Source organism: Hypomesus transpacificus, unplaced genomic scaffold (assembly GCF_021917145.1).
Source record: "Hypomesus transpacificus isolate Combined female unplaced genomic scaffold, fHypTra1 scaffold_91, whole genome shotgun sequence".
In the NCBI taxonomy this organism is placed as follows: Eukaryota; Metazoa; Chordata; class Actinopteri; order Osmeriformes; family Osmeridae; genus Hypomesus; species Hypomesus transpacificus.
This window is the reverse complement of record NW_025814042.1, coordinates 883,023-906,136: the sequence shown is the minus strand read 5'-3', so window position 1 is coordinate 906,136 and position 23,114 is coordinate 883,023. Positions and strand designations below refer to the sequence as shown.

General features: G+C 47.0%; 2 protein-coding genes, 1 long non-coding RNA gene and 4 other non-coding genes across 7 annotated transcripts; 5 read left to right on the top strand and 2 right to left on the bottom strand.

The window, feature by feature from the left end:
• Positions 1 to 10,190: 10,190 nt before the first annotated feature.
• LOC124466329 lies at positions 10,191 to 10,794 on the bottom strand. The gene is made up of 3 exons (XR_006955921.1): positions 10,603 to 10,794; positions 10,403 to 10,471; positions 10,191 to 10,241 (listed from the first exon to the last, which is right to left on the bottom strand). It is a non-coding gene; the product is annotated as an uncharacterized LOC124466329 (long non-coding RNA).
• Positions 10,795 to 11,002: 208 nt separating this feature from the next.
• LOC124466311 lies at positions 11,003 to 12,015 on the bottom strand. The gene is made up of 3 exons (XM_047018107.1): positions 11,557 to 12,015; positions 11,331 to 11,402; positions 11,003 to 11,208 (listed from the first exon to the last, which is right to left on the bottom strand). The coding sequence occupies exons 1-3, from the start codon at positions 11,894 to 11,896 to the stop codon at positions 11,003 to 11,005; spliced, it is 618 nt and encodes a 205-aa protein (XP_046874063.1). The 5' UTR covers positions 11,897 to 12,015.
• Positions 12,016 to 13,145: 1,130 nt separating this feature from the next.
• Positions 13,146 to 13,227, top strand: trnal-uag. Its single transcript has one exon. It is a non-coding gene; the product is annotated as a tRNA-Leu (tRNA).
• Positions 13,228 to 13,746: 519 nt separating this feature from the next.
• trnal-uag lies at positions 13,747 to 13,828 on the top strand. Its single transcript has one exon. It is a non-coding gene; the product is annotated as a tRNA-Leu (tRNA).
• Positions 13,829 to 14,134: 306 nt separating this feature from the next.
• Positions 14,135 to 14,216, top strand: trnal-uag. Its single transcript has one exon. It is a non-coding gene; the product is annotated as a tRNA-Leu (tRNA).
• A 512-nt stretch (positions 14,217 to 14,728) lies between these two features.
• LOC124466323 lies at positions 14,729 to 16,716 on the top strand. The gene is made up of 3 exons (XM_047018136.1): positions 14,729 to 15,215; positions 15,553 to 16,187; positions 16,283 to 16,716. The coding sequence occupies exons 1-2, from the start codon at positions 14,841 to 14,843 to the stop codon at positions 16,138 to 16,140; spliced, it is 963 nt and encodes a 320-aa protein (XP_046874092.1). The 5' UTR covers positions 14,729 to 14,840; the 3' UTR covers positions 16,141 to 16,187; positions 16,283 to 16,716.
• A 5,703-nt stretch (positions 16,717 to 22,419) lies between these two features.
• trnal-aag lies at positions 22,420 to 22,501 on the top strand. Its single transcript has one exon. It is a non-coding gene; the product is annotated as a tRNA-Leu (tRNA).
• Positions 22,502 to 23,114: the final 613 nt, after the last annotated feature.

Sequence of the window (23,114 nt, the reverse complement as noted above, 5' to 3'; positions counted from 1 at the left end):
GTGAGTCAGGACTAGCTATCCGAAAAAATTCATCTTAAGACGTGCTGAAAAAACTTGGGTTAGACGGATATCCGTAGATAATGTGTATAATGTATGAAAAGATGTATGTTTTTATGACATTCCGAGAGATGGCAGTCTTGAAAAGTTCTGAAGAGTTCCTAAAACAGCTGTGGTCAATAAGGCTGTTGAGGGAGCGAGAGGAACCAAAAAAGACAAAAATCTCTGTTAAAATGCTAAAAAACATATGGAAGATGGAGTCAGGTAAAAACGAAGGGATAAATCTATTGACTGTTTTGATATTGACATGTAAAACCCTCAAAAATCAGTGAAACGAGTCTGAAAAAATGAGAGAGTACGGCTGTTGCGCAATCGTTTCAGACTCGCTTCAGGAAGGCGAGTTGTAAGGGAGGGGGTGAGCAGGTTTGTTAAAAACAAGGGCGTTGCCCTGAGCAATGTGTGAATATCGTAAATCAGCAATAGAAGGAGAAATAAGAACTGTTGAGATGAATAAAGATGAAAGGAAGCCAGTGAACTGACTTAAGTTATTTGGAGATAACTAAAGTACTGGACCTGGTAGAATTGTGGACTATGAATGTGCGTGTGCGGCTGAGAATATGTGGGCACACTGATTCTCAGTCTGGTTAAGAAAAAACGGCCTAATTACCCGTATAAAATTAACAGACAAGCCTAAACTAAGAACATGGCTGATCACGCACAAGAAATGGTAAAGAAAGATAAATATGGAAAGGGTTAACAGAGATGTTAACAAGGTCATAATCCTGAAAAGTTTAATGTTTGCATATTAAGGATAGGAGTAAAAGTTGTGACATAGGAAACATTATGTCTGTGCTGCTTTGCGGCTCGCTCGGCCCCCACCTTTTCTCATTTGGGACGAGGGTGTCCTGAGGATGAGAGGGGGGGGGGGGGGGGGCCGGGCCCGGCACGGGGCAGAGCAGGGAAGCAGTGTGAACTGAACAGAATACAATCAAGTAATGATGGCACATCTTTAGACCAACAGAAGAGGGAACATTAAAAACCAAGTGAATGTATATGATTTCAAGAGAAGTCAACAATTTAAACTAGGATAGGAAAATATCTGTGTAAAGTTTGACGAAACTGACCAGAAAGGTTTCAAGGGGTTGAAATGTTTAAAGTAACTGTAAGCGAAAAATCTGAAAGTAAACTTGAAGAAATGCATATACAAGCTGTCTCACATTCTCTTCTCTCTGAATATTACAGACGGAGAGGCGAAAATCTGGCACAAGTACAACAAAAGGGTTTACACAAGCCCTTTCTCAAAGTGTTTATATAGGGAGTAATAAAAAAAGGAACTGTGTTTCTGTTGCGTGTGCAGAGTGATTTTCCCGTTCAACAAAGCCACTGCCACATAAATATTATGCACAAACACATACATACTATACAGGGGTATAGTCTTGAGAGTTTCTCCAAACTGATTTATATCTCATTATAGTTGGTGTTAGAGAGGACAAGGGTTGGTTTGACTTGTTGAATGATATACCTGTATTTGAGCTTAGATCACCGAGCTGCTGTGCCTAACAACTACCACCCCATGGCAGAGAGAGCAATGATGCAGGAGGGAAGAGCAACCCCTGACCAGACTCTCTCTACAGCGCCCCATGTGTTCCAGATGAGTACTAGCGCTGTCCCACCCAGAAGGACTTTGGTTGAGAGGGGGGCAGAGGCAATGCCAATTCCAACAGGGGCAGGTAATGAAATGCTGGACACTGTTTTGACCCACGAACAACTTTTAGCAACATACTTCTACGTAAGATGTCTGCTGGATGAAGCCGAGCAGCGTGCTAAGGCTGGCAGGGTCCCAAGACCACATGATGACATCACTGAGGTCCAAGCTGAGTTCCAGTCTGCAGCAGTGAGCCTTCAGGTACAGGGAGTGGGAGGTACATCAATTGACTCTCTTAACAGGCGTCCTATGTCCACTGGAGAGACCCTCCAGGAGCAGCCCAACAAGCTCCCAGAGGGGGGTGTCGACACAAGGGTGTATCTACTGACTGAAAAGGGACTGAAGGACCTCGTGAGAGAAGTTGGAAAAGGAGCTCGCAAAGAATGCAAGAAAGGAAAACAATCTTCGACCATCCCCCTTCCAACTGCCTCATGCGATCCACCTACTGTCCAGGAAGATTGGCCGCCCCCTTACGAGTGGGGGAATGGAGGTCAAAGGGTAATGACAGAGGCCAGGCTGTCCCGAGGAAACCCCACCCTGCAACAAGGTAAAAAAGTACGGTTTTGCTGGGGATGTGGAGAAAGTAGACATTATAAGCAGTCCTGCCCCGGCCAAAGACAGAATGACACCCCAGTCAGAGTTCCAGTGACGGAGGGCTGTGCGCAGCCACCTAGAGCAAGGTACGCATGGGTGCAACCACAAGCGGAGTTAATGCCGCGGCCATGCTGCCAAAGGGCTCTAACACATCTGAGACGGCACACCATACATGATAATGTAACACCAGGTAGAGACACACACAACACACACAGGTTTTGTTGAATGATGGGGAAATACTTGCATAGGCAATAAATAACATCGTTGATTGGTTATGCTCTAAATAAGTGAAATGCCTGCACCCACCACTGTAAATTCAGCTAAACACTATTTTTCCTGCTGCATGGGCCTAAGCCATGATTGTAAAGTTAAGGACCAATTTGAAACTTAGCCATTGGAAGGACTGAACTAACATTGTCGGTAGACAATTTTTGTTTCAGGAACCCAGTGGTGTGAATGATTTGATGTGGTGGACAGGACTAAAACAGGTACAGTTATTAAAGTTTGATTAAACATCCCCAAACTCTGCTTAAGAGCAGGAGATTTAAAGAAGAGGTAAAAATATTATGAAATATGTGAAGGAATATGAAGAATTTGGGTTGTCACTGACTAACATATTTTTTCTATCCCTTAGGAATCGCATAGATATGAACTATGCGATGGGGGGAAGGGGGATAGGAAAAATTTGGACTATGGTCTCAGAGACAGAGGCAATTTTAAATTGATAATTTAGTTGATAAGCAAGTAAAGCACACCCTAAGTAGTAACATTTATAATTTTGATAGTCTAACCTTAGACTATGGTGAAGTTTTTGTTAAAGATGTTTTGTAGGAAGTTAGGGGAGGAGAAGGAGGAGAGAACGAGCCTCGGAGAAACCAATCAGTATCCAGCCTGGTGGTCGAGTCTCCAGTAAAGGCGAAGGGGGGAAAAGTCAACACCCCCATGTAGAGACACTGCCTGAACACAGGGTCACGAGCAACGATGACCACAAAACAGTTTGAAGGGTCAACCATGTGGTCCATCTGGAAGCACCGTTATAAATCCCACATCAAACTTGGTCACACCTATAACAACTATTGACTCTGATTTCCCTGATACAGTACAGGACAGTGCTGTCCTAAAGGCAAAACACACGAACGACGTTGGTTAACTCTCAGCCTCCGACTGGGCCTGAGACTGAGGATTGAGAGCTTCCTGCTCGTGCCTCAGAAGTCAAGGTTGTGCTTAAGACCAAGGACCAAATCCAGGGCTCGAAGTTACCAAGCCACCCTGGACAACGGCAAACAGTCACTCAACCACTGCTCCCTGTTGAGGGATCAGAAAATGAAACTCAGCCGCCGAATAACAACAATCCCTTCCTGGTTGCGTTCCAACTGGGAAGAAGGGGGGTGAGTGAAACGGGGACACATGAGGTGGATGCAACAGCAGTATTGTCATTTGAAATGTGAAACTAAAGTAGTTGTTGATAAATGCCTAGGTGGTTTAGGTTGATAGAACCAGGGTTTATTGATGACATTAACGATGTTTGGTGGCTCTGAGTTAACACCTCCCAGAGTCCACTGCCCGTGCATGGAGAACAACTGGCGAGTAGCAGAGGAAGATAGGGTTTGGTGATGTATGCCTACATCCACATTGTTTCTGATGGAGTTTCACAAAAGCTATGACTAAACTAAACATCCTAAGCTTGAAGCTGTTATGACTGTATATCCATCTCTCTGTCCCGGTTTCTATAAAACTCACCTCCATTATGGTGACAGAGTCAATAAGACTCTCCCCTGAACACAGAAGTATCCTGCTCCTGGACTGTATCTAATTCCAGGAGAAGGTAAAACCAGATCCAGAGCCAGGGGTCAAGCCAGGGAAGGTTCACCAAAGAGGGCCAGCACCAGAGACCATCGACCTCCAACAGCCCCACTCGTGCAGCCGCTAAAAGACGTGCAGCTGAGCGAGCAGGGGACGATCCTGGCAGACCCCATAGACCCCACACCCACACAGCAGAATCCCCTTCCCGAGCAAACTGCTCGTTGAGGGAGAGGTAAGTGGGCTGACATGAGATGTTTTAGGAGAGGGGGGGAGCAAAGCAGAGTTCATTGCAATATGAATAGCACATGCCGTCACCCAGGTGATCCACTCCAAACTAAACCAAACCACAGAAAACCTCGAGGAGGCTCCCCGCAAGAGGCGGGCTTTCAAGTCTGATGTAACGATCGATGCCATAGGTCAGCCAAGGGGGGTGCCCAATGATTTTAAAGCAAGGAAATGAGGTGGCGTCAGGGTTTGAGTCCATCTTACCCTGAATAACGGTAAATAAGAACACTGAATGGATTAATTACCTGTACTATAACCAGCAGCGCTTCATTAACTATACAGACGAGGCTCTCACCGCCCTGGGCCAGCAGCTGTCGGCAACATCAGCAATGACCTAGCAGAATCGACAGGTATTGGACTGGCTGCTGGCGGAGCGTGGGGGGGTTTGCACTCTGATTAGTCAGGTATGTTGCACATTCATACCGAACAACACTGCCCCTACAGGAAGATTTGCACAAGCTATGACTGACTTAAAGGCACTGAGGCAGGAGGTGAAGGATAATGCTGGACAAAAAACTGAATGGTTTGAGATGATGAGAGAGAGCTTGGGGGATTGGGGATTTAGCTAGGTAAGAATAGGGATAGCAGTGCTGCTGACCTTATTGGCCATTGTATTGATTCTCTGCTGTTGCATACCCATCTTCCGGTCTCGTGTCAAAACCCACTATGCCTGCCCCATTGTAGCTAAGATGCAGGAGTCGGATGACTCAAATGTATTTTCTCTGTTTAAAAACAGGCTTTCTGCCCCGGCCTTGTACCCTGCCCCGGCGGGGAGCAAGGGAGGGCAGGGAGAGGAGTGTCAAAGTGGCTGAGTGATGTTCCTAACCAGGCCACACCGGGCGATGCCAACTCAATCGAGCCGCTTCGAGGCCGTGGAACATCGCTCAATGAGTATACCAAGCACATAATTTTGTTTGTTTTATGAGTTTAATTTTTGTTTTATTATGTATAATTGAGTGATGTATATGTGACTCAGTGATTTGTGCATTAATCGGTGTAGGTTTGTGGAGGACTGCCCTCCCAAACCCATTTCTGTTAAATCATCCATGGTTTCTCCCCCTTTTAAAGAACGTGGCCTAACAAGCCTGGGGGAGTTTTACTCCAGGATCTGATGACACAGAGGAACAAAGGCAATTCTGAACAGATATTTGAGAACTGCATATGTTGTTGTAAACTTTATGTCTGGACTTGATGTTTGATCATATACCATCGTGTTTTTGTGAAACTGTGTTTGAGGTTCAGGGGGTACTTATCTAGCCAAAGGAAGGTTATATACTCACACATATTGCAGGCTTACAACCATATGAGTAGACTGAGCCAAGGTTTCCTTCAGACTGGGGACTTTGTTTACACAACATGAATCCGGACAGCTTCATTACAGACAAACACTAGCTTACTATTCTACCATATATTCGCCTATTAGTCAAGAAAAAATTAAGGAAAATTGGTTCTGAGGGTTTGTTTTTTTCAATGTTTAAATGTTTTACGGGCTACACAAAAAGATAGATATTGGGGGAAGTAGTGTGGACAGGGATGTCCACAAAGGGGGGTATGTTGGGGTTTTTGTGACCTTGTGACCTCAAGAGAGGAGTCAGCTAGGACGGGGGCAGATGAGGAGAGGAAGATTGTTTATCCCCACACTCAGTGGGGAAAGAGTGAGCTGGGAGAGTCACTTTCCCCCTCCCTTAGAATGTTCTTTCCAGAGAGGAAATCAGATCAGAATGACCTGGTAGGGTCGTAAGAAAACAACCACGGGTTGTGCAAACAACAGCCACGAGTTGGGCAAGAACAATCATGGTTTGTGTAAGAATAAACCAAGTGAGGGAGGATATCTGTTTATCTGGAACAAACTGTGTGTGTGTCTAATTGCCAACAGATGTGTGTGACGTAGTAAGACTGTATAAAAGTTCTTGTCTATTGAATACATGTCGGACTGACCTGGCTAGGGAGGCTCGGCATATGAGAGACTTCTCTGGCTAGAGAAGCTCTGCGTATGATTCCAAAATACCTGGCAATAAACGAAGCCATTGCAATCAATCTCCTGACTCCAAGCCTGTTAATTCTTGCTACACTAAGAACCACTTTCGAGGCTCCAACAGTAGCGCACCAGCTGCGGCTGGAACAGGACAGGGTAGAGCGACAGCAGCAGACGTGGCAGGAGATGGAGCAGAGTGCGGTGGCATGGTGGCTGCAGACAGCACAGGAGCCAGTCGGGGAGAGGCTGCAGGATGACAGATGATAATGATGAGCAACTACATTCTGTAAACTACAGACTAAATACATAGATTTTTAAACATATAAAATATTTTTAAATACTTTCAAGTCGTCGTCGTCGTCATCTGCCGCTTGTCCGGGGATCGGGTCGCGGGGGCAGCGACCTAAGCAGGGAGGCCCAGACTTCCCTCCCCCCGGCCACTTCCGCCAGCTCTTCCTGGGGGACCCCAAGGCGTTCCCAGGCCAGCTGAGAGACATAGTCCCTCCAGCGTGTCCTGGGTCTTCCCCGGGGCCTCTTCCCAGTGGGACGTGCCCGGAACACCTCACCAGGGAGGCGTCCAGGAGACATCCTAATCAGATGCCCGAGCCACCTCAGCTGGCTCCTCTCGACGCGGAGGAGCAGCGGTTCTACTCTGAGCCCCTCCCGGATGACCGAGCTTCTCACCCTATCTCTAAGGGAGAGCCCGGACACCCTACGGAGAAAGCTCATTTCGGCCGCTTGTATTCGCGATCTCGTTCTTTCGGTCACTACCCATAGTTCGTGACCATAGGTGAGGGTAGGAACGTAGATCGACTGGTAAATAGAGAGCTTCGCCTTTCGACTCAGCTCCTTCTTCACCACGACGGACCGATGCAGAGCCCGCATCACTGCGGACGCCGCACCGATCCGCCTGTCGACCTCGCGCTCCATTCTTCCCTCACTCGTGAACAAGACCCCGAGATACTTGAACTCCTCCGCTTGGTTCAGGATCTCCTCCCCGACCCGGAGATGGCACTCCACCCTTTTCCGGTCGATTACCATGGCCTCAGATTTGGAGGTGCTGATTCGCATCCCAGCCGCTTCACATTCGGTTGCGAACCGCTCCAGTGAGAGCTGAAGGTCACGGCCCGATGAAGCCAACAGGACCACATCATCCGCAAAAAGCAGCGACCCGATCCTGAGGTCACCAAACCGGACCCCCTCAACACCCTGGCTGCGCCTAGAAATTCTGTCCATATAGGTAATGAACAGAATCGGTGACATAGGGCAGCCCTGGCGGAGTCCAACCCTCACCGGAAACAAGTTCGACTTACTACCGGCAATGCGGACCAAACTCTGGCACCGGTCGTACAGGGACCGGACAGCCCCGATCAGGAAATCCGGTACCCCGTACTCTCGGAGCACCCCCCACATGAGCCCCCGAGGGACACGGTCGAACGCCTTTTCCAAATCCACAAAACATGTGTAGACTGGTTGGGCGAACTCCCACGTACCCTCCAGGACTCCGCGGAGGGTATAAAGCTGGTCCACTGTTCCACGGCCAGGACGAAAACCACATTGCTCCTCCTGAATCCGAGGTTCGACAATCCGACGGACCCTCCTCTCCAGGACCCCTGAATAGACTTTCCCAGGGAGGCTGAGGAGTGTGATCCCCCTAAAGTTGGAGCACACCCTCCGGTCCCCCTTTTTAAAGAGGGGAACCACCACCCCGGTCTGCCAGTCCAGAGGCACTGTCCCCGATGTCCACGCGATGTTGCAGAGTCGTGTCAACCAAGACAGCCCTACAACATCCAGAGCCTTAAGGAACTCCGGGCGGACCTCATCCACCCCAGGGGCCCTGCCACCGCGGAGCTTTTCAACCACCTCGGCGACCTCAGCCCCAGAGATAGAAGGGCCCCCCCCGATGTCCCCAGACTCTGCCTCCACGTCGGAAAGCGTGTTGGTGGAATTAAGGAGGTCTTCGAAGTATTCCTTCCACCGATCCAGGACGTCCCCCGTCGAGGTCAGCAGCGCACCATCCCCACCGTATACAGTGTTGACAGAGCACTGCTTCCCCCTCCTGAGCCGCCGGATGGTGGTCCAGAACCTTTTTGAAGCCGTTCGGAAGTCATTCTCCATGGCCTCGCCGAACTCCTCCCATGCCCGGGTTTTTGCCTCCGCGACCGCCAAAGCCGCGTTCCGCTTGGCCTGCCGGTACACATCAGCTGCCTCTGGAGTCCTACCAGCCAATAAAGTCCGATAGGCCTCCTTCTTCAGCTTGACGGCATCCCTCACCTCCGGAGTCCACCACCGGGTCCGAGGGTTACCGCCGCGACATGCACCGACCGCCCTGCGGCCGCAGCTCCGGTCAGCCGCTTCAACAATGGAGGCCCGGAACATGGCCCATTCGGACTCAATGTCCCCGGCCCCCCCCGAGACATGATCGAAGCTCTCCCGGAGGTGGGAGTTGAAGCTCCTTCTGACAGAGGGTTCCGCCAGACGTTCCCAGCAGACCCTCACATTACGTTTGGGCCTGCCAGGCCTGACCGGCGTCCTCCCCCACCATCGAAGCCAACTCACCACCAGGTGGTGATCAGTTGACAGCTCCGCCCCTCTCCTCACCCGAGTGTCCAAGACATGCGGCCCCAAGTCCGATGACACGACTACAAAGTCGATCATCGAACTGAGACCTCGGGTGTCCTGGTGCCAGGTGCACATATGGACACCCTTATGCTTGAACATGGTGTTCGTTATGGACAAACCGTGTCTAGCACAGAAGTCCAACAACAAAACACCACTCGGGTTCAGATCGGGGGGGCCGTTCCTCCCAATCACGCCCCTCCAGGTCTCACTGTCATTGCCCACATGAGCATTGAAGTCCCCCAGGAGGACGAGGGAATCCCCAGGAGGAGCGCTTTCCAGCACCCCCCCCAGAGACTCCAAAAAGGGTGGGTACTCTGAGCTGCCGTTTGGTGCATAAGCACAAACGACAGTGAGGACCCGTCCCCCCACCCGAAGGCGGAGGGAGGCTACCCTCTCGTCCACCGGGGTGAACCCCAATGTACAGGCGCCGAACCGAGGGGAAACCAGTATTCCCACCCCAGCTCGACGCCTCTCACCAAGGGCAACTCCAGAGTGGAAGAGAGTCCAGCCCCTCTCAAGGAGACTGGTTCCGGAGCCCACGCTGTGCGTCGAGGCGAGGCCGACTATATCTAGCCGGAAACTCTCTACCTCGCGCACCAGCTCAGGCTCCTTTCCCGCCAGCGAGGTGACGTTCCACGTCCCTAAAGCTAACTTTTGCAGCCAAGGATCGGACCGCCAAGGCCCCCGCCTTCGGCCGCCGCCCGTCTCACACTGCACCCGACCCCCATGACCCCTCCTGCGGATGGTGAGCCCACTGGAAGAGGGTCCCACGTTGTCTCTTCGGGCTGTGCCCGACCGGGCCCCATGGGAAAAGGCCCGGCCACCAGGCGCTCGCCATCGAGCCCCACCCCCGGGCCTGGCTCCAGGGGGGGGCCCCGGTGACCCGCTTCCGGGCAGGGGCAACTGAGAACCATTGTTGTATTTCTTCATGGTTGGTTTTTTGAGCCACGCTTTGTCTGGTCTTTCACCTGGAACCTGTTTGCCTTGGGTGACCCTACCAGGGGCATGAAGCCCCCGACAACATAGCTTCCAGGATCACTAGGACACGCAAACCCCTCCACCGCGGTAAGGTGGTGACTCAAGGAGGGGCACTTTCAAGGAGGGCCCCTCCTTTAATATAATTACTTTCAAGTAATTATATTATTAAATAATAGTGACTCATACCTTTTGAGATAGCAGTGTTTGCTGACTCTGTACACAGGCCCGGTGCAAGCAACTCGGGCGGAACTGGCACTGGAGCCTTCACTGGAACTGGGGGATCTAATGACAAAATATGTATATAGCTCACAACCTGTCTTTTTGCTACCGGGACTGCAGTGAGAGATGACTTTCAATCACAGGCTAAGAGTTAAATGAGGTAAGTAAGTTATGTTTGATTAAATCTTGTATCTAGTTAGGCGCATGTGGACATCAATATTAACCTGGCAACAAAGAGGTGAGTCCATCACCCTGGTCTGGTCTGGAGAGTGTGGCTGCTGGTTTACTCTTTTCTATTACAGAAAGCACAATGTTATTCTCAACATCTAACATAGTAGCTCATGCAAAACACAACATATTGTTTGTAGTATGTTTTTAAATTGCAAGAGATTCAGATGTAGTCCTAGGAACATGATCATTTTACCTTGAGCAGTGCTGGGGTCCAGTCTGTTACCAGGCAGTTTAGACTGAGCAGCGGATGGATTCTTATATCCTGAAAAATAAGACAAAGTTAGTCACCGTGTAAAAGTTATATTTCAGACTGACAGAGGCAAATTGCATGTGTGCTTTGTTTGCATGTAAGAACTTCTCTCAATTGGATCTGTCAGCAACTATCAAACAGCTTTAATCCTAAATAAATAATTTTGTTCAAAAACCTGTTAAGCAAACAATGCAAACGGTGGCATGCACATTCATGCAGTCATTGTGCAGAGTATAAGACAAATAACACTTACCCTCAACGAAGAGCCTGTAAATTCATAATGGGAATCATGCAGAGTATAAGAAAAAAAACACTTACCATCAACGATGGAGAGGATGTAAATTCATGATTGGAGTTTTGAAAGGCAGAACACCATAAACATTGAACAAGGCCAGAAACGTGGCATGAACATTGAACAAGGCCAGGAACGTGGCATGAACATTGACCAAGAGTCATGTCTTGGTCCCAACAACTGATACGCAAAGAGACCTCGGCCTGCTGGTCTCTTATTCCTGGGAGATGAAGATGCACCCGAAGACAGGGCAGCAGCTAGTGACAAAGCAGAGATGAAAAGATGTACAACATGCTGTCAAGTAGCAGTTCAAAAGCATATTGCTTTAAATGTGTCCTCAGTCACACACAACAAGGCCCACAAAGGAACATTCACTTACAGCTCTGCTTGACCATCTTGGAGGGGGAGATGTTCAGCATGGCTTGCTCCAGGTCTTCATCTTCATCCATGACTGTGGTGCAAACAGGAAAGAAACATAAGAATGTATTCCTTTCACTGTACAATAGTTACATTTATATCCTATCTGTTACATGCATCAAATGAAAGTTAACCATAATCACAAGCATTAAATTACTTATAATATTTAATTAATACTGATGACCTACCCACGGCTTGGCTGGAGGCGAGCAGAGGAGAGGACATGGATGCCTCCTGGGTCTTCTTGGTCAGGTACCGCTTCAGTTTGTCCATGCTAGTTCCCGGAGTGGTGGTCCGGGACAGAACGAACGCTGCAAAGCCATCTGCCCTACCCTCCCAGACGTCACCCCAGGTCCTTGTTGGCATGCGGCCAAAGCCGACCTGTTGGTCCTCCTCCACTGAGCTGACAGCCCCGGTCCTCCTGGCCTCGTACTCCAGCACTGCCTTGATTTCCTTGAAGGAATTGGCATACCCTACAAAGGACCGCAGGCTGTCTTTGCTGGGCCCATCCAAAGGCATGCCAGCCATTTGCTCCTTTTCAAATTGTTTAATGAGGTACAGAGTGTACCCCACATCATTTTCAAGGAGCCATCTGAACAATTTCCCCTTATACTTTCCAAACTGTAAAGTATACTCCCCCAACACCTCAGTTTGATCAGACACATCCCCCCCTCGGTCACGGACCAAAGAGCACGGACCAAAGAGCACGCCCTTGCCCTCATCTGTTCCTCCTTTATGGGTGCTGACTTGTCCTTCAGAGAGACAGAGGAGTCCTTCCAACGCTTGGCTTCCTCAGTTGCATCTTGGAGAAGGTAGCCATGTGACCCCTTCCGAAAGACCACCACCACTCTCCCAGGATAAAAACTAAAAACTTGCTTAGACATCTGTATTTAAAAGAAATAACACATTCAATAATTACAACAGATTACATGTCAAGAGGGGGTGGTAGCCAGAGTATTTTCAAACAACACTGCCCTACAGTAGATCTGTATCTATTCGATGAGTGTGCTTACTTGAGGTGAATGTGCCTCATCTCAACTCCCCCATCCTCCCCCATCCCCCAAAAATCCCCCTCAATGTCCTTTGTCTTGGAATGTGTATTAGCTGCGAACAGCTCTCTTCTAACATGACTTTTATTCACGATTCACTATTAATTTTACATAACGTGCTGGCAAACCATTGTCGGTATATTGTTAGTAACTAACGTTACTGAATAACTTTGGGAAGTTATAGTAGTACCAACGTAACATTGCATTAGTGGCTACTGTACATACAGTTTCATTCATTCATACTGTTAGACTGAGAGTCATAGCGTGCTCAATGTTGAGTTTTCACAAAGCAGAGATGAGTAAAATAACATGTTCATTCATGATTTAGCTAGCTATCTTTAGATCTATCCAGATGGATATCTTACCTCAGTGCAGATCTACGTGTACTGTTCTCTCAAAAAATATTCTGATCTGAGACGCTTCTCTATCTCGTAAGAAAACCGCGAAACAGCGCCCCCCAAATCCCCATAGTGGCCACAAATGGTAGTATTCGATATGGTTAAGGATAGCCATAGAGAATGAATGGGAAAAGTTAAGGAAGTTAAGACTATTCATAGCAGCCTGCCGCGCGGTTGACCCAGGTTCGATTCCCGGCCAATGCAGAACCTTGAGAAAGATGTGCTTTATCTTGTGTCATTCAACTGCTTGCGGGCATTAAAAACTCATGTGAGCTCCTGGACGATCGATCAGCTTCGGTTGAAGCTCGGGTGGCCAACAGCTGACAACGGGGTAGCGTGGCTGAGCGGTCCAAGGCGCTGGATTTAGGCTCCAGTCTCTCTGGAGGCGTGGGTTCGAATCCCACCGCTGCCACTTTTGTAGGGTGCTAATGCCGTCTCGTTGCTTTCACGTCAGTAAGTGGCTTTGAAAAGTGAACTGTGGCTCGTTGTGTTGTTGTTGATGCTTTCTTGGGGCATCGTAGGTATAGTGGCTCCATCACCAGACAATACAAACCACGAAGAGGCATTTCATCTCTTGTCACGGTCGAACACATCCGGACTAGGCCAAGTGTTCCAAACTCAACAGAAGTATAAACCAGGCTCAGGGCAATCTCTCACTAGTTGGATGTCAGTAGGTGGTGTGAAAAGTCGAACCGTGGCTCGAAATGCTGTGCGATCATGGAGGATGTTGTGGGCATTGGTGGTATAGTGGTAAGCATAGCTGCCTTCCAAGCAGTTGACTCGGGTTCGATTCCCAGCCAATGCAGAACCTTGAGAAAGATGTGTTTTATCTTGTGTCATTCAACTGCTTGCGGGCATTAAAAAGTCATGTGAGCTCCTGGACGATCGATCAGCTTCGGTTGGAGCTCGGGTGGCCAACAGCGGACAATGGGGTAGCGTGGCTGAGCGGTCCAAGGCGCTGGATTTAGGCTCCAGTCTCTCTGGAGGCGTGGGTTCGAATCCCACCGCTACCACTTTTGTAGGGTGCTAACACCGTCTCCTTGCTTTCACGTCAGTAAGTGGGTTTGAAAGGTGAACTGTGGCTCGACATGTTGTGTTGTCGTTGATGCTTTCTTGGGGCATCGTAGGTATAGTGGCTCCATCACCAGACAATACAAACCACGAAGAGGCATTTCGTCTCTTGTCACGGTCGAACACATCCAGACTAGGCCAAGTGTTCCAAACTCGACAGAAGTATAAACCAGGTTTGGGGAAAACTGTTACTAGTTCAGTATCGATCAGTTTTGGGAGAAGCTCGGGTGGCCAACAGCTGACAACGGGGTAGCGTGGCCGAGCGGTCCAAGGCGCTGGATTTAGGCTCCAGTCTCTCCGGAGGCGTGGGTTCCAATCCCACCGCTGCCAGTTTTGTAGGGTTCTAACGCCGTCTCGTTGCTTTCACGTCAGTAAGTGGGTTTGAAAAAGTGAACTGTGGCTCGACAAGTTGTGCGGTCGTTGAAACTTTCTTGGGGCATCGTAGGTATAGTGGCTCCATCCGCAGACAATACAAACCGTGAAGAGGCATTTCGTCTCCTGTGACGGTCGAACACATCCGGATTAGGCCAAGTGTTCCAAACTCGGCAGAAGTTTAAACCAGGCTTAGGGCAATCTCTTACTAGTAGGACGTCAGTAGGTGGTGTGAAAAGTCGAACCATGGCTCGAAATGCTGTGCGATCATGGAGGATGTTGTTGGCATTGGTGGTATATTGGCAAGCATAGCTAGCCTGGTCCTAACCAGACCCTCGTACATTTCATTTGTACAGAGGGTCTGGGATCTCTCCATTGACAAACGTTAACTTCCTTAAGGACGGGTACTCGGTGGAAGTTTAAAACTATTGGATCAGCCCAATGCCACTCTGGATTTGCCATAAACAATCGCTAACGTTTGGTCGTGACGTAAGTTATGCGCCGGAGCCGGCCTGAAACCACGTAGGAGCGCAGGCTGTAAACAACCATCCCCCATTGGAATGAGCAGAGGAGTACGTAAAGATGTCTTTTACATGTTTTTTGAATTTAAGAATTAAAGGAACAATTATATATTCTAAATGTATATTTGACACTAAGAGCTGTGATAATATATACAGTCAACTGTCGAAGCTGGGTCTAATAATTCACAATACGCCGCTTTGGTCGTTTTGGATCTGCCACAAATGCTGTTCAGTGATTACCAGGCTACAGCGCGATACGGAGATTTTTCAAAAGTGGAAGAACGAGGAGACGACGGAGACGACGAAGACATGCCAAGGGGAAGATACCAGTTCCACTGACAAGAGAGACAGAGACCCCACTCCTTCTAAAACTCCAAGGCTCATAAAAAAGTCCAGGAAATCCACTGAAATGCCATTGAGAAGCAGTGTGACCGAGGTAGGGAAAAAATGTTGTTTATCTGTAACTTTTTGTCATGCTGTAATGTCTTTCGTTGTATTGCCTCAGATAAGCATCCATGTAATTGGTATCAACAATAGCTGCTAGCCTAGTTGAAAACGTAGCCTAACTACACTTGATGTACATCTGTATTGGCTTGTTTATTAGTTTAGTGTTAGAGCAAGTCAGATGGGAGGGGAGATAGAGCCTGTAAAGCTAACTGTTATAGACCCTCCACCCATTCAGCATACCGTAGACCTACTCTCTCTAGGTAGATTTATCATGTGAATATTTAAAAATTACATTTTGATGCAAGATTCCCCTGTGATTATTTCAGGTTTTGATCAACTATGACCTCACGAAGAAGACACTGACATGCCAATCTGACATAGCTGGCATTGTTGAAAGTTTGGCAAAAATGAATTTTTCTAGAGCTTCCAATCTCATTTCAAGAAATACAGAGCTCATGGACCATTTAGAAGCCAGTGTGTTGGATATAGTGGAGGCTGACTGTGTGACCCTGTGTAACGAACAGAACCAATTTATGCTGTGGAGGTCAAGTGCTCTAGACCTGCAATCATTTTCATTCCAAGAGTTACACGATGACCTGAAGCGGCTGTCCCCTTTCCTGTTCAGCATTCTTTCTAAAATCACAAAAGACTATCCCTCACATTTGTGCTGCAGCCTCAGTGGCTTTGAGAGGAAGAGAACCCCGTTTATCAGCCCTATCATATTACATCAATTCTGTATTAATGTATGGCGGGGCAAAAAAAGCTGTTTTCCAGCGACTGGCCAAACTGGGCATCTCTACATTACATTTACATGCAGTTGGCAAACAGAAAGAAATGGCCCAACACTGTATGCGTCCGGTGATGTCCTTAAAACGGGACTTGGAGACTTTCCAGAATCAGCCAAGGACAGATGAACAAGAGAGGATTATTCAAAAAAGCCTCGAAGACCTGTCCTTATCAGGTGAGTTTGTTTAACATAACCTTTAGGTAAACTTTGGAGGTATGTTTTTTTTTGTACTATAATGACTAACTTGATTTATTTGTTCACTACCACAGAGACCACTGTCCAACCAAGCAAGGAGGTGGACGCAGTTGATGTCTTCACATTCAGCACACTGTCAGACCCAGACAGGACCGATATGGGTGTTGCTCCATTGTCTGCCTCAGCACTTCCAACCTCATCGGGTCCTCAAACATATTCAATCATATTTGATAACCTGGACTTTTACATTCAGACGCACCATCAGTCTACCAGCCATTGATCAACAAATCAATACACTGGATCCACCACATGTGTGTCATCAACCTAGTCACCTCACTACACCTTGACAAGTTGAAACCAGCCAATTCTTTGATTGACTATGATCTCGGGAATTCACTACCTGGACCAAACACACAAGCCATAATGCGTCGGGAATTTGTTGTTTTGGGGAGCCAAATCCTGACAACGTATTTGGAGTCATTCAAGACCCTCTCCAGTGTGGTTGTTCACCACATCCCCCACCAGTTCTCTGAAAAAATGGCAGAGCCATCCACCCATTTCCCCTTTTGTAGTACCCACTTGGACTTCTCTTCAAGGATGAAACCAAAACTGGCGACTTGGTGGATGTGCTCCAGCACCTTCAAAAGGAGTAAATGCCATGCAAGATCAATAGTTGCTTTGTGAACACTGGGACAGTTTCCCATACATGGATTCGACTTATCCATTAAACTTAAAGCGTTAGTGAAAATCAAGCTTTTAGTCTGGAAATAGTCTAAACACATGTAAAATTTATATATATATAATATTCTAACTGTAAGTTCTCTCTAGGTATGTGCCAAGATGTCCTGATGGTCTTGAGAAGATTTTGATCGGTGGTGACAGACTCACAGAGGGAAATTCCCGGAATGTCCAGTTGGCGTTTGCTGATGGGGAGACAGAGGAGGACCGCCTGGAAGGCCTCGTCTTCAAATTTGAAGACTGGCATGCAATTCGAAATCTCTTTGAGGTCAGTACACAGTAATACAAAGCACATTTAACTACATGCACCCTGATACACTATTGTCATTTACTAAAAGCACATTTTAAATACTGCTTCCCAAGGCTTAGAGAAGTAACAATGTCTTCTGATTTGTAAGGGCTGGTTCTAAGATGACCTTTTTGATATGCATTACAGATATATCATCACATCTTCTTTAATGAAGCATCTGCCAAAGACCATGGCACAATCCTTGCCAACATGAATCTCTTGAGGTACTCAGTCACTAAACAAAAGAAGCCATGTGTCTTCAGATTAATGTCATATTGCCATTTATTACTGTGTATGTATCTTTTTCTAAAATGCATTTCTCTCTACATGTTTCCCAAGGAGTCTTACCCTAAAGATGGTCTTCGCCAACCATGAAGTTGGCGTGGATGTATGAACTGTGTGCATGTTTCCAAGAAAGCACAGCCACCATGAATTCGGCTGCTTTTCGTTGTCTTTAAGGGTGAAAGGGGTTATACGTACTACAAAAAAAAACACGCCGTCTTGAATTTATGAACTATGAATTGAATATAACGAAAATATGTTTCATACGCCACTTGCTACTGTTGCTACGTTTCATACGCCAACTGCTATGTGATTAACAGGTGCAGCAATGCAAAAAAAGGCCCGCATACTGCATACAATGCTTACAAAGAGTTTGTGCAGATTTACACGACAGCACTTTTCCTTGCGGCAGCAATGGAACATTTCCATTTGGATGATGTCACAGGTTTGTATCTGTTACATTGTGTTAAAGGATTACATCAAGGAATCAAACTTTTTTTTTTTCTTGTCTTCAGGTACAATATAACACTTTATAGTGTGTTTTGTTACAGCCACTTCTGACGGAGTAGTACCAGACCATATCCAGCAAGGCTCTGCAGAACAGAAGAGGACCTGGCTCCATGACTCTGTGGCAGAGGTTGTCGACAAGTTTTTGATGTCAACAGACATTTCTGTACTGTCAGCTGGCGTAACTGAAGCAGCAAGGGCACAACGCACTGAGAAGGAGATGCTCCCTTGTTGTGAGCCAGGTTGCACCAAAGGGTTCATTTATAAAAAAGCAAGAGAGACCCACGAGAAGAAAGTACACAGTCTTGAGGTGGCAGCTATGCCAGTTGTTCAGCCTGCTTCCTCCGATTTGATTGACCACAAAAAAGATCATACTGAGGCCAGGCTTAGCTTTGGATTTCTGCTTTTTAATATGTTGGATGCGGTGAAAGAGGGAGATGGGGAGCGCTTGGTAAGGCTGTACAAGGTGGCACTACTCATTTACAAGGCATACGGGCACAGTCAATATGCCTACAGCACTTTCCTTTTTTTAGTGCAAGCCAATGCAACACTGTCCCCTCGGGTTGCACATGATGTAACCTAGAACCGATTCTGGAATAGCAGGGGTGGAAAAGGGAAAAATATACCTCTTGATCTGCACCTTGAGCACCTCAACAACTTTCTGAAATCTTTTTTGAGGAACAAAGGCACTAACCTTACAGAGCAAACAGCTGACAGGGTCAGCAGATCTGTTGGTGTGTTAAAAACCCTGATGGACACAACAGACAGAGAGCTGCAGCTATCCCGACCTAGTGGCATCCACCATGCAGCTGATCTCAAAAACAACATTTTAACAGTACTTGAGGTATTTAGGAAGACAGAAGTTTTCAACCACCGACCGGGAAGACACTTCTCTGCATTCCCTAACTTTGAGAGAAACATTCTGTCCAAGCTCAATTATAAAGACTTATGGCAATGGATGCATTCCAGGCTGAAAGACCGGAGGGCTGTAGCAATTTAATCAGTTACTTGCCTGCTTTGTAATGGTCCAGCTTTGAAGCTTTGTCATAGAATGCCTACTTGGAATGTTATTTGTATAGTTTATCGTTGTATGTACAGACAATGAGTCAATATTTAAATAATGTCTATACACATTGTCCTTGTATACAATGATTCTAGTACTTTTTGGTGAAACGGAGTTTGTAATGAATATTCTTACATTTGCGGAGATATAATAGAACACATTTTTATAGTATGTCTTATGGGTTCTTTTATACCTTAATTATGGTCTTACAAGTATGTGATTACACACTTTTATTTAAGACATGTACAGTTTTGTAGAAAAGCACAAATAACAGACACATTTACAACAATATGTACAACTAACACACCAACCATGTTCCTGCACGAGTACACAAAGGGCTTCAAAGTGTTCAGTTTATCACAACTGAATTTACTGTTCGGACTCTGAGCTACTGACATGCCTCCTGAGTGCATCTTCAACAACAACAGCATCATTGTCATCATCGTCAAAGTAGTTACTGTAATAGAGATCTGGGTCAGTTAAATACCCCCTTGAATCATATTGCAGATCCACATCAATATCCCCAAAAACATCACTAATGATAATTAAAATCTCCTTTGCATGGTCCAATCTAAACACAGGAAGGTTAGCAATAATGTATGACAGGTCAAATATGTATTGACAATGGGTCAACACTGCATCCACCAGTTGCTGACTGAATCAAGTGGAAGCTGCATGTGAGGTGTACAGTCGATTCGTGGAATTTATCAGACTACCACTGTAGTCATTCAGCAAATCTGCAATCAAAGATTTGTAATTTGCATCCACATGCCTAGATCTCTGAATAATTGGTTCATCTTCAATCCGTTCATAATTTGGCGTGGGTTCTGTACATGTGCCAGATGAACAAGAGCACACAGTCTGACAGTATGTACAACAGAGATGGCGTGGCTCTACATGGCTGGGTTCTGCTTCTCTCTATGTGCATAGAGAGATTTCCTAAAACATGTGTTGTTTCCAACATCAAGCAGTTGTTTTACCTCATCATCCACCTTGAAACACTGTCCAGTGTTGTAGAGGATGGCATGTGAGGGCTGACCATGCCTTCCAGCCCTGCCCACCTGTTGTACAATAGCCTCTAGGTCCCCTGGAGCCCCGTACATTACCACATGTGAAACATTAGGGAAATTCAACCCCATCCCCAAAGCTGTAGTTGCAACAAATACCCGACACTTTCCTTCCCCCCTCAGTGAAGCCAACACTCTCTCCTTGTTTTGGGGGAGGGTTTTGCTGTGGAACATGCCAATCAGGATGTTGTCACTTCTACAGTCTGGATCACAGCCTACCCAGGCATGTCCTTGCAGTTCTGCCTTTAGGTATGAGAAAACTCTTCCCACGGATTTCAGCGTTTGGCAGTAAATTAATACAGGTTGCATGGTTGAGCCCTTGTCTTTTGCATGTTGAACTATCCAGTCTAGGCAGTTCATGTGATGGCTGGGCACCTTGCACAAGCCAAGACGGATGTTTGTCTTGTTGGGACTAGCGATGACTTGAACGGCATTGTCCATATGGAGTAGTCTGATGACTCTGCTTCTGGACTTGATGTCAGCTGAGGCAGTGAGCGCCAAAACAGGTGTACCTGGGAGTATGAAAAATTAACAAGATAAACACTTGCCCCATTTTATAACATACCAAACAAGTTGACAAGTGTTTGTGTTATAGGCTATGGGCAGGGAGGACTTAATGAACAGCACCATGAACATGAATGCACTAAATCCAGGTAATCACGCTATTATGTTCCATGACAGGGACAGTAACTAATCCTTGCAACAGATATAATCTATACAGAATATTGACGTTATAATAGCATTGAATTATAATTTTCCACAACACGTTAGGTAGGTTCCACACCGACGGCAGTGCATTCAACTTACCCTCCTTGGTGATAGATCGCAGCTCTCCGAGATTGGCAAAACTGTCTCTGAATGCCGACTCGCTTTTGGAAGCCTCACCCCTGAGTGAAAAGACATGGGGGAGTACAATATTCCTCATGAAGCTATATCATAAATTCGAATGACAAATTACAACATTAGCCTAAGATATCGAATATGCAAAATGCCCCTACTTATGTTGTTTAACCGTATTAAGTGCTAACTTACCATTTGTATGTAACATGGACCTCGTCCACGACGATACCAATGAGGTTGTCATGGTATATGGTCGAGGCTAGCATTCGTCGCCATTTGTTATTTAGCAGCCAGGACTCGGGGCTCCCAAACAACAGGGTCAAGCGTCCATCCAAAATGTCACGGTCATCGTGCACGCCGAGCTGCCCAGCACAAACTCCCAACTTTTCTGCCTCCCTTACTTGGTCCTCCATTAGTGCAACAAGAGGGGAGACGACAACAACTATCGGCTTAGCATCGCTACCGTTCGCCTTAGCCAACTCCTTCAACACTAACGGAGCTAGCTGGAAAATCAAACTTTTCCCGAACCCTGTGGGGAGGAGGGCCACAACGTCATGGCCACCAAGAAAACTCAGCAAGGATTGTTCTTGCTCCGACTTTAATTTATGGATATTAGGCAGCGTTGCTACAACGGACCGAATAGCTTCGCACACATCTTTCTCCGCCGCCATGACTGAACTACAACTCAAACTAGCGCACGACATCAACGTCATCGTTCTCAGCCACTCCCTCTGTTCACTGATTGGACCTACAAAACATTTGTTTCTGGAAACTGACTCCAGAGCCGAGCTCCCAGACCTAGTACAGAAGCGAAATCCAAATTGAGCGGAAGTACGCAGGAGGGCAGAGCCAGGCTAAAGCATAGCTGCCTTCCAAGCAGTTGACCCGGGTTCGATTCCCAAACAATGCAGAACCTTGAGAAATATGTGTTTTATCTTGTGTCATTCAACTGCTTGCGGGCATTAGAAAAGTCATGTGAGCTCCTGGAAGATCGATCATCTTCGGTTGGAGCTCGGGTAGCCAACAGCTGACAACGGGGTAGCGTGGCCGAGCAGTCCAAGGGGCTGGATTAAGGCTCCAGTCTCTCCGGAGGCGTGGGTTCGAATCACACAGCTGCCAGTTTTGTAGGGTGCTAACGCCGTCTCGTTGCTTTCACGTCAGTAAGTGGGTTTGAAAGGTGAACTGTGGCTCGACATGTTGTGCGGTCGTTGATGCTTTCTTGGGGCATCGTAGGTATAGTGGCTCCATCACCAGACAATACAAACCGTGAAGAGGCATTTCGTCTCCTGTGACGGTCGAACACATCCGGATTAGGCCAAGTGTTCCAAACTCGGCAGAAGTATAAACACGGTTTGGGGCAATCTGTTACTAGTTCAGTATCGATCAGTTTTGGGAGAAGCTCGGGTGGCCTACAGCTGACAATGGGGTAGCGTGGCCGAGCGGTCCAAGGCGCTGGATTAAGGCTCCAGTCTCTCCGGAGGCGTGGGTTCGAATCCCACCGCTGCCGCTTTTGTGGGGTGCTAACGCCGTCTCCTTGCTTTCACGTCAGTAAGTGGGTTTGAAAGGAACCTTAATATGTAAGGTGCAGGAATTTGGAGGACTGAGATTTGAAATTACATGTACAAAGGAATGAAAGAACATTAAGAAGTGCGCAGACACACAGGTCCTGTGTAATACTCAACATGTAAGGTGCAGGAATAAGGAGGACTGAGTTTTGTACATGAGAGACAAACTCACATTTAGTGATTGTTCTTTACATTTCAGATCTCCAAAGAGATGCCATGTCAGGCTGAGGATGTGGATGCATGCGGATCCTTTTCAGGCAACACACTAGAGGTAAGTTTCATCTTTTAAGGCATATTTATTGTCTAAAAGAAAGTCATGAGAATGATATTCAGACACACAAGTACGATGTAACCTTAATATGTAAGGTGCAGGAATTTGGAGGACTGAGTTTTGAAATTACATGTACAAAGGAATGTAAGTACATTTTGAAGTGCGCAGACACACAGGTCCTGTGTAATACTCAACATGTAAGGTGCAGGAATAAGGAGGACTGAGTTTTGTACATGAGAGACAAACACACATTTATTGATTGATCTTTACATTTCAGATCTCCA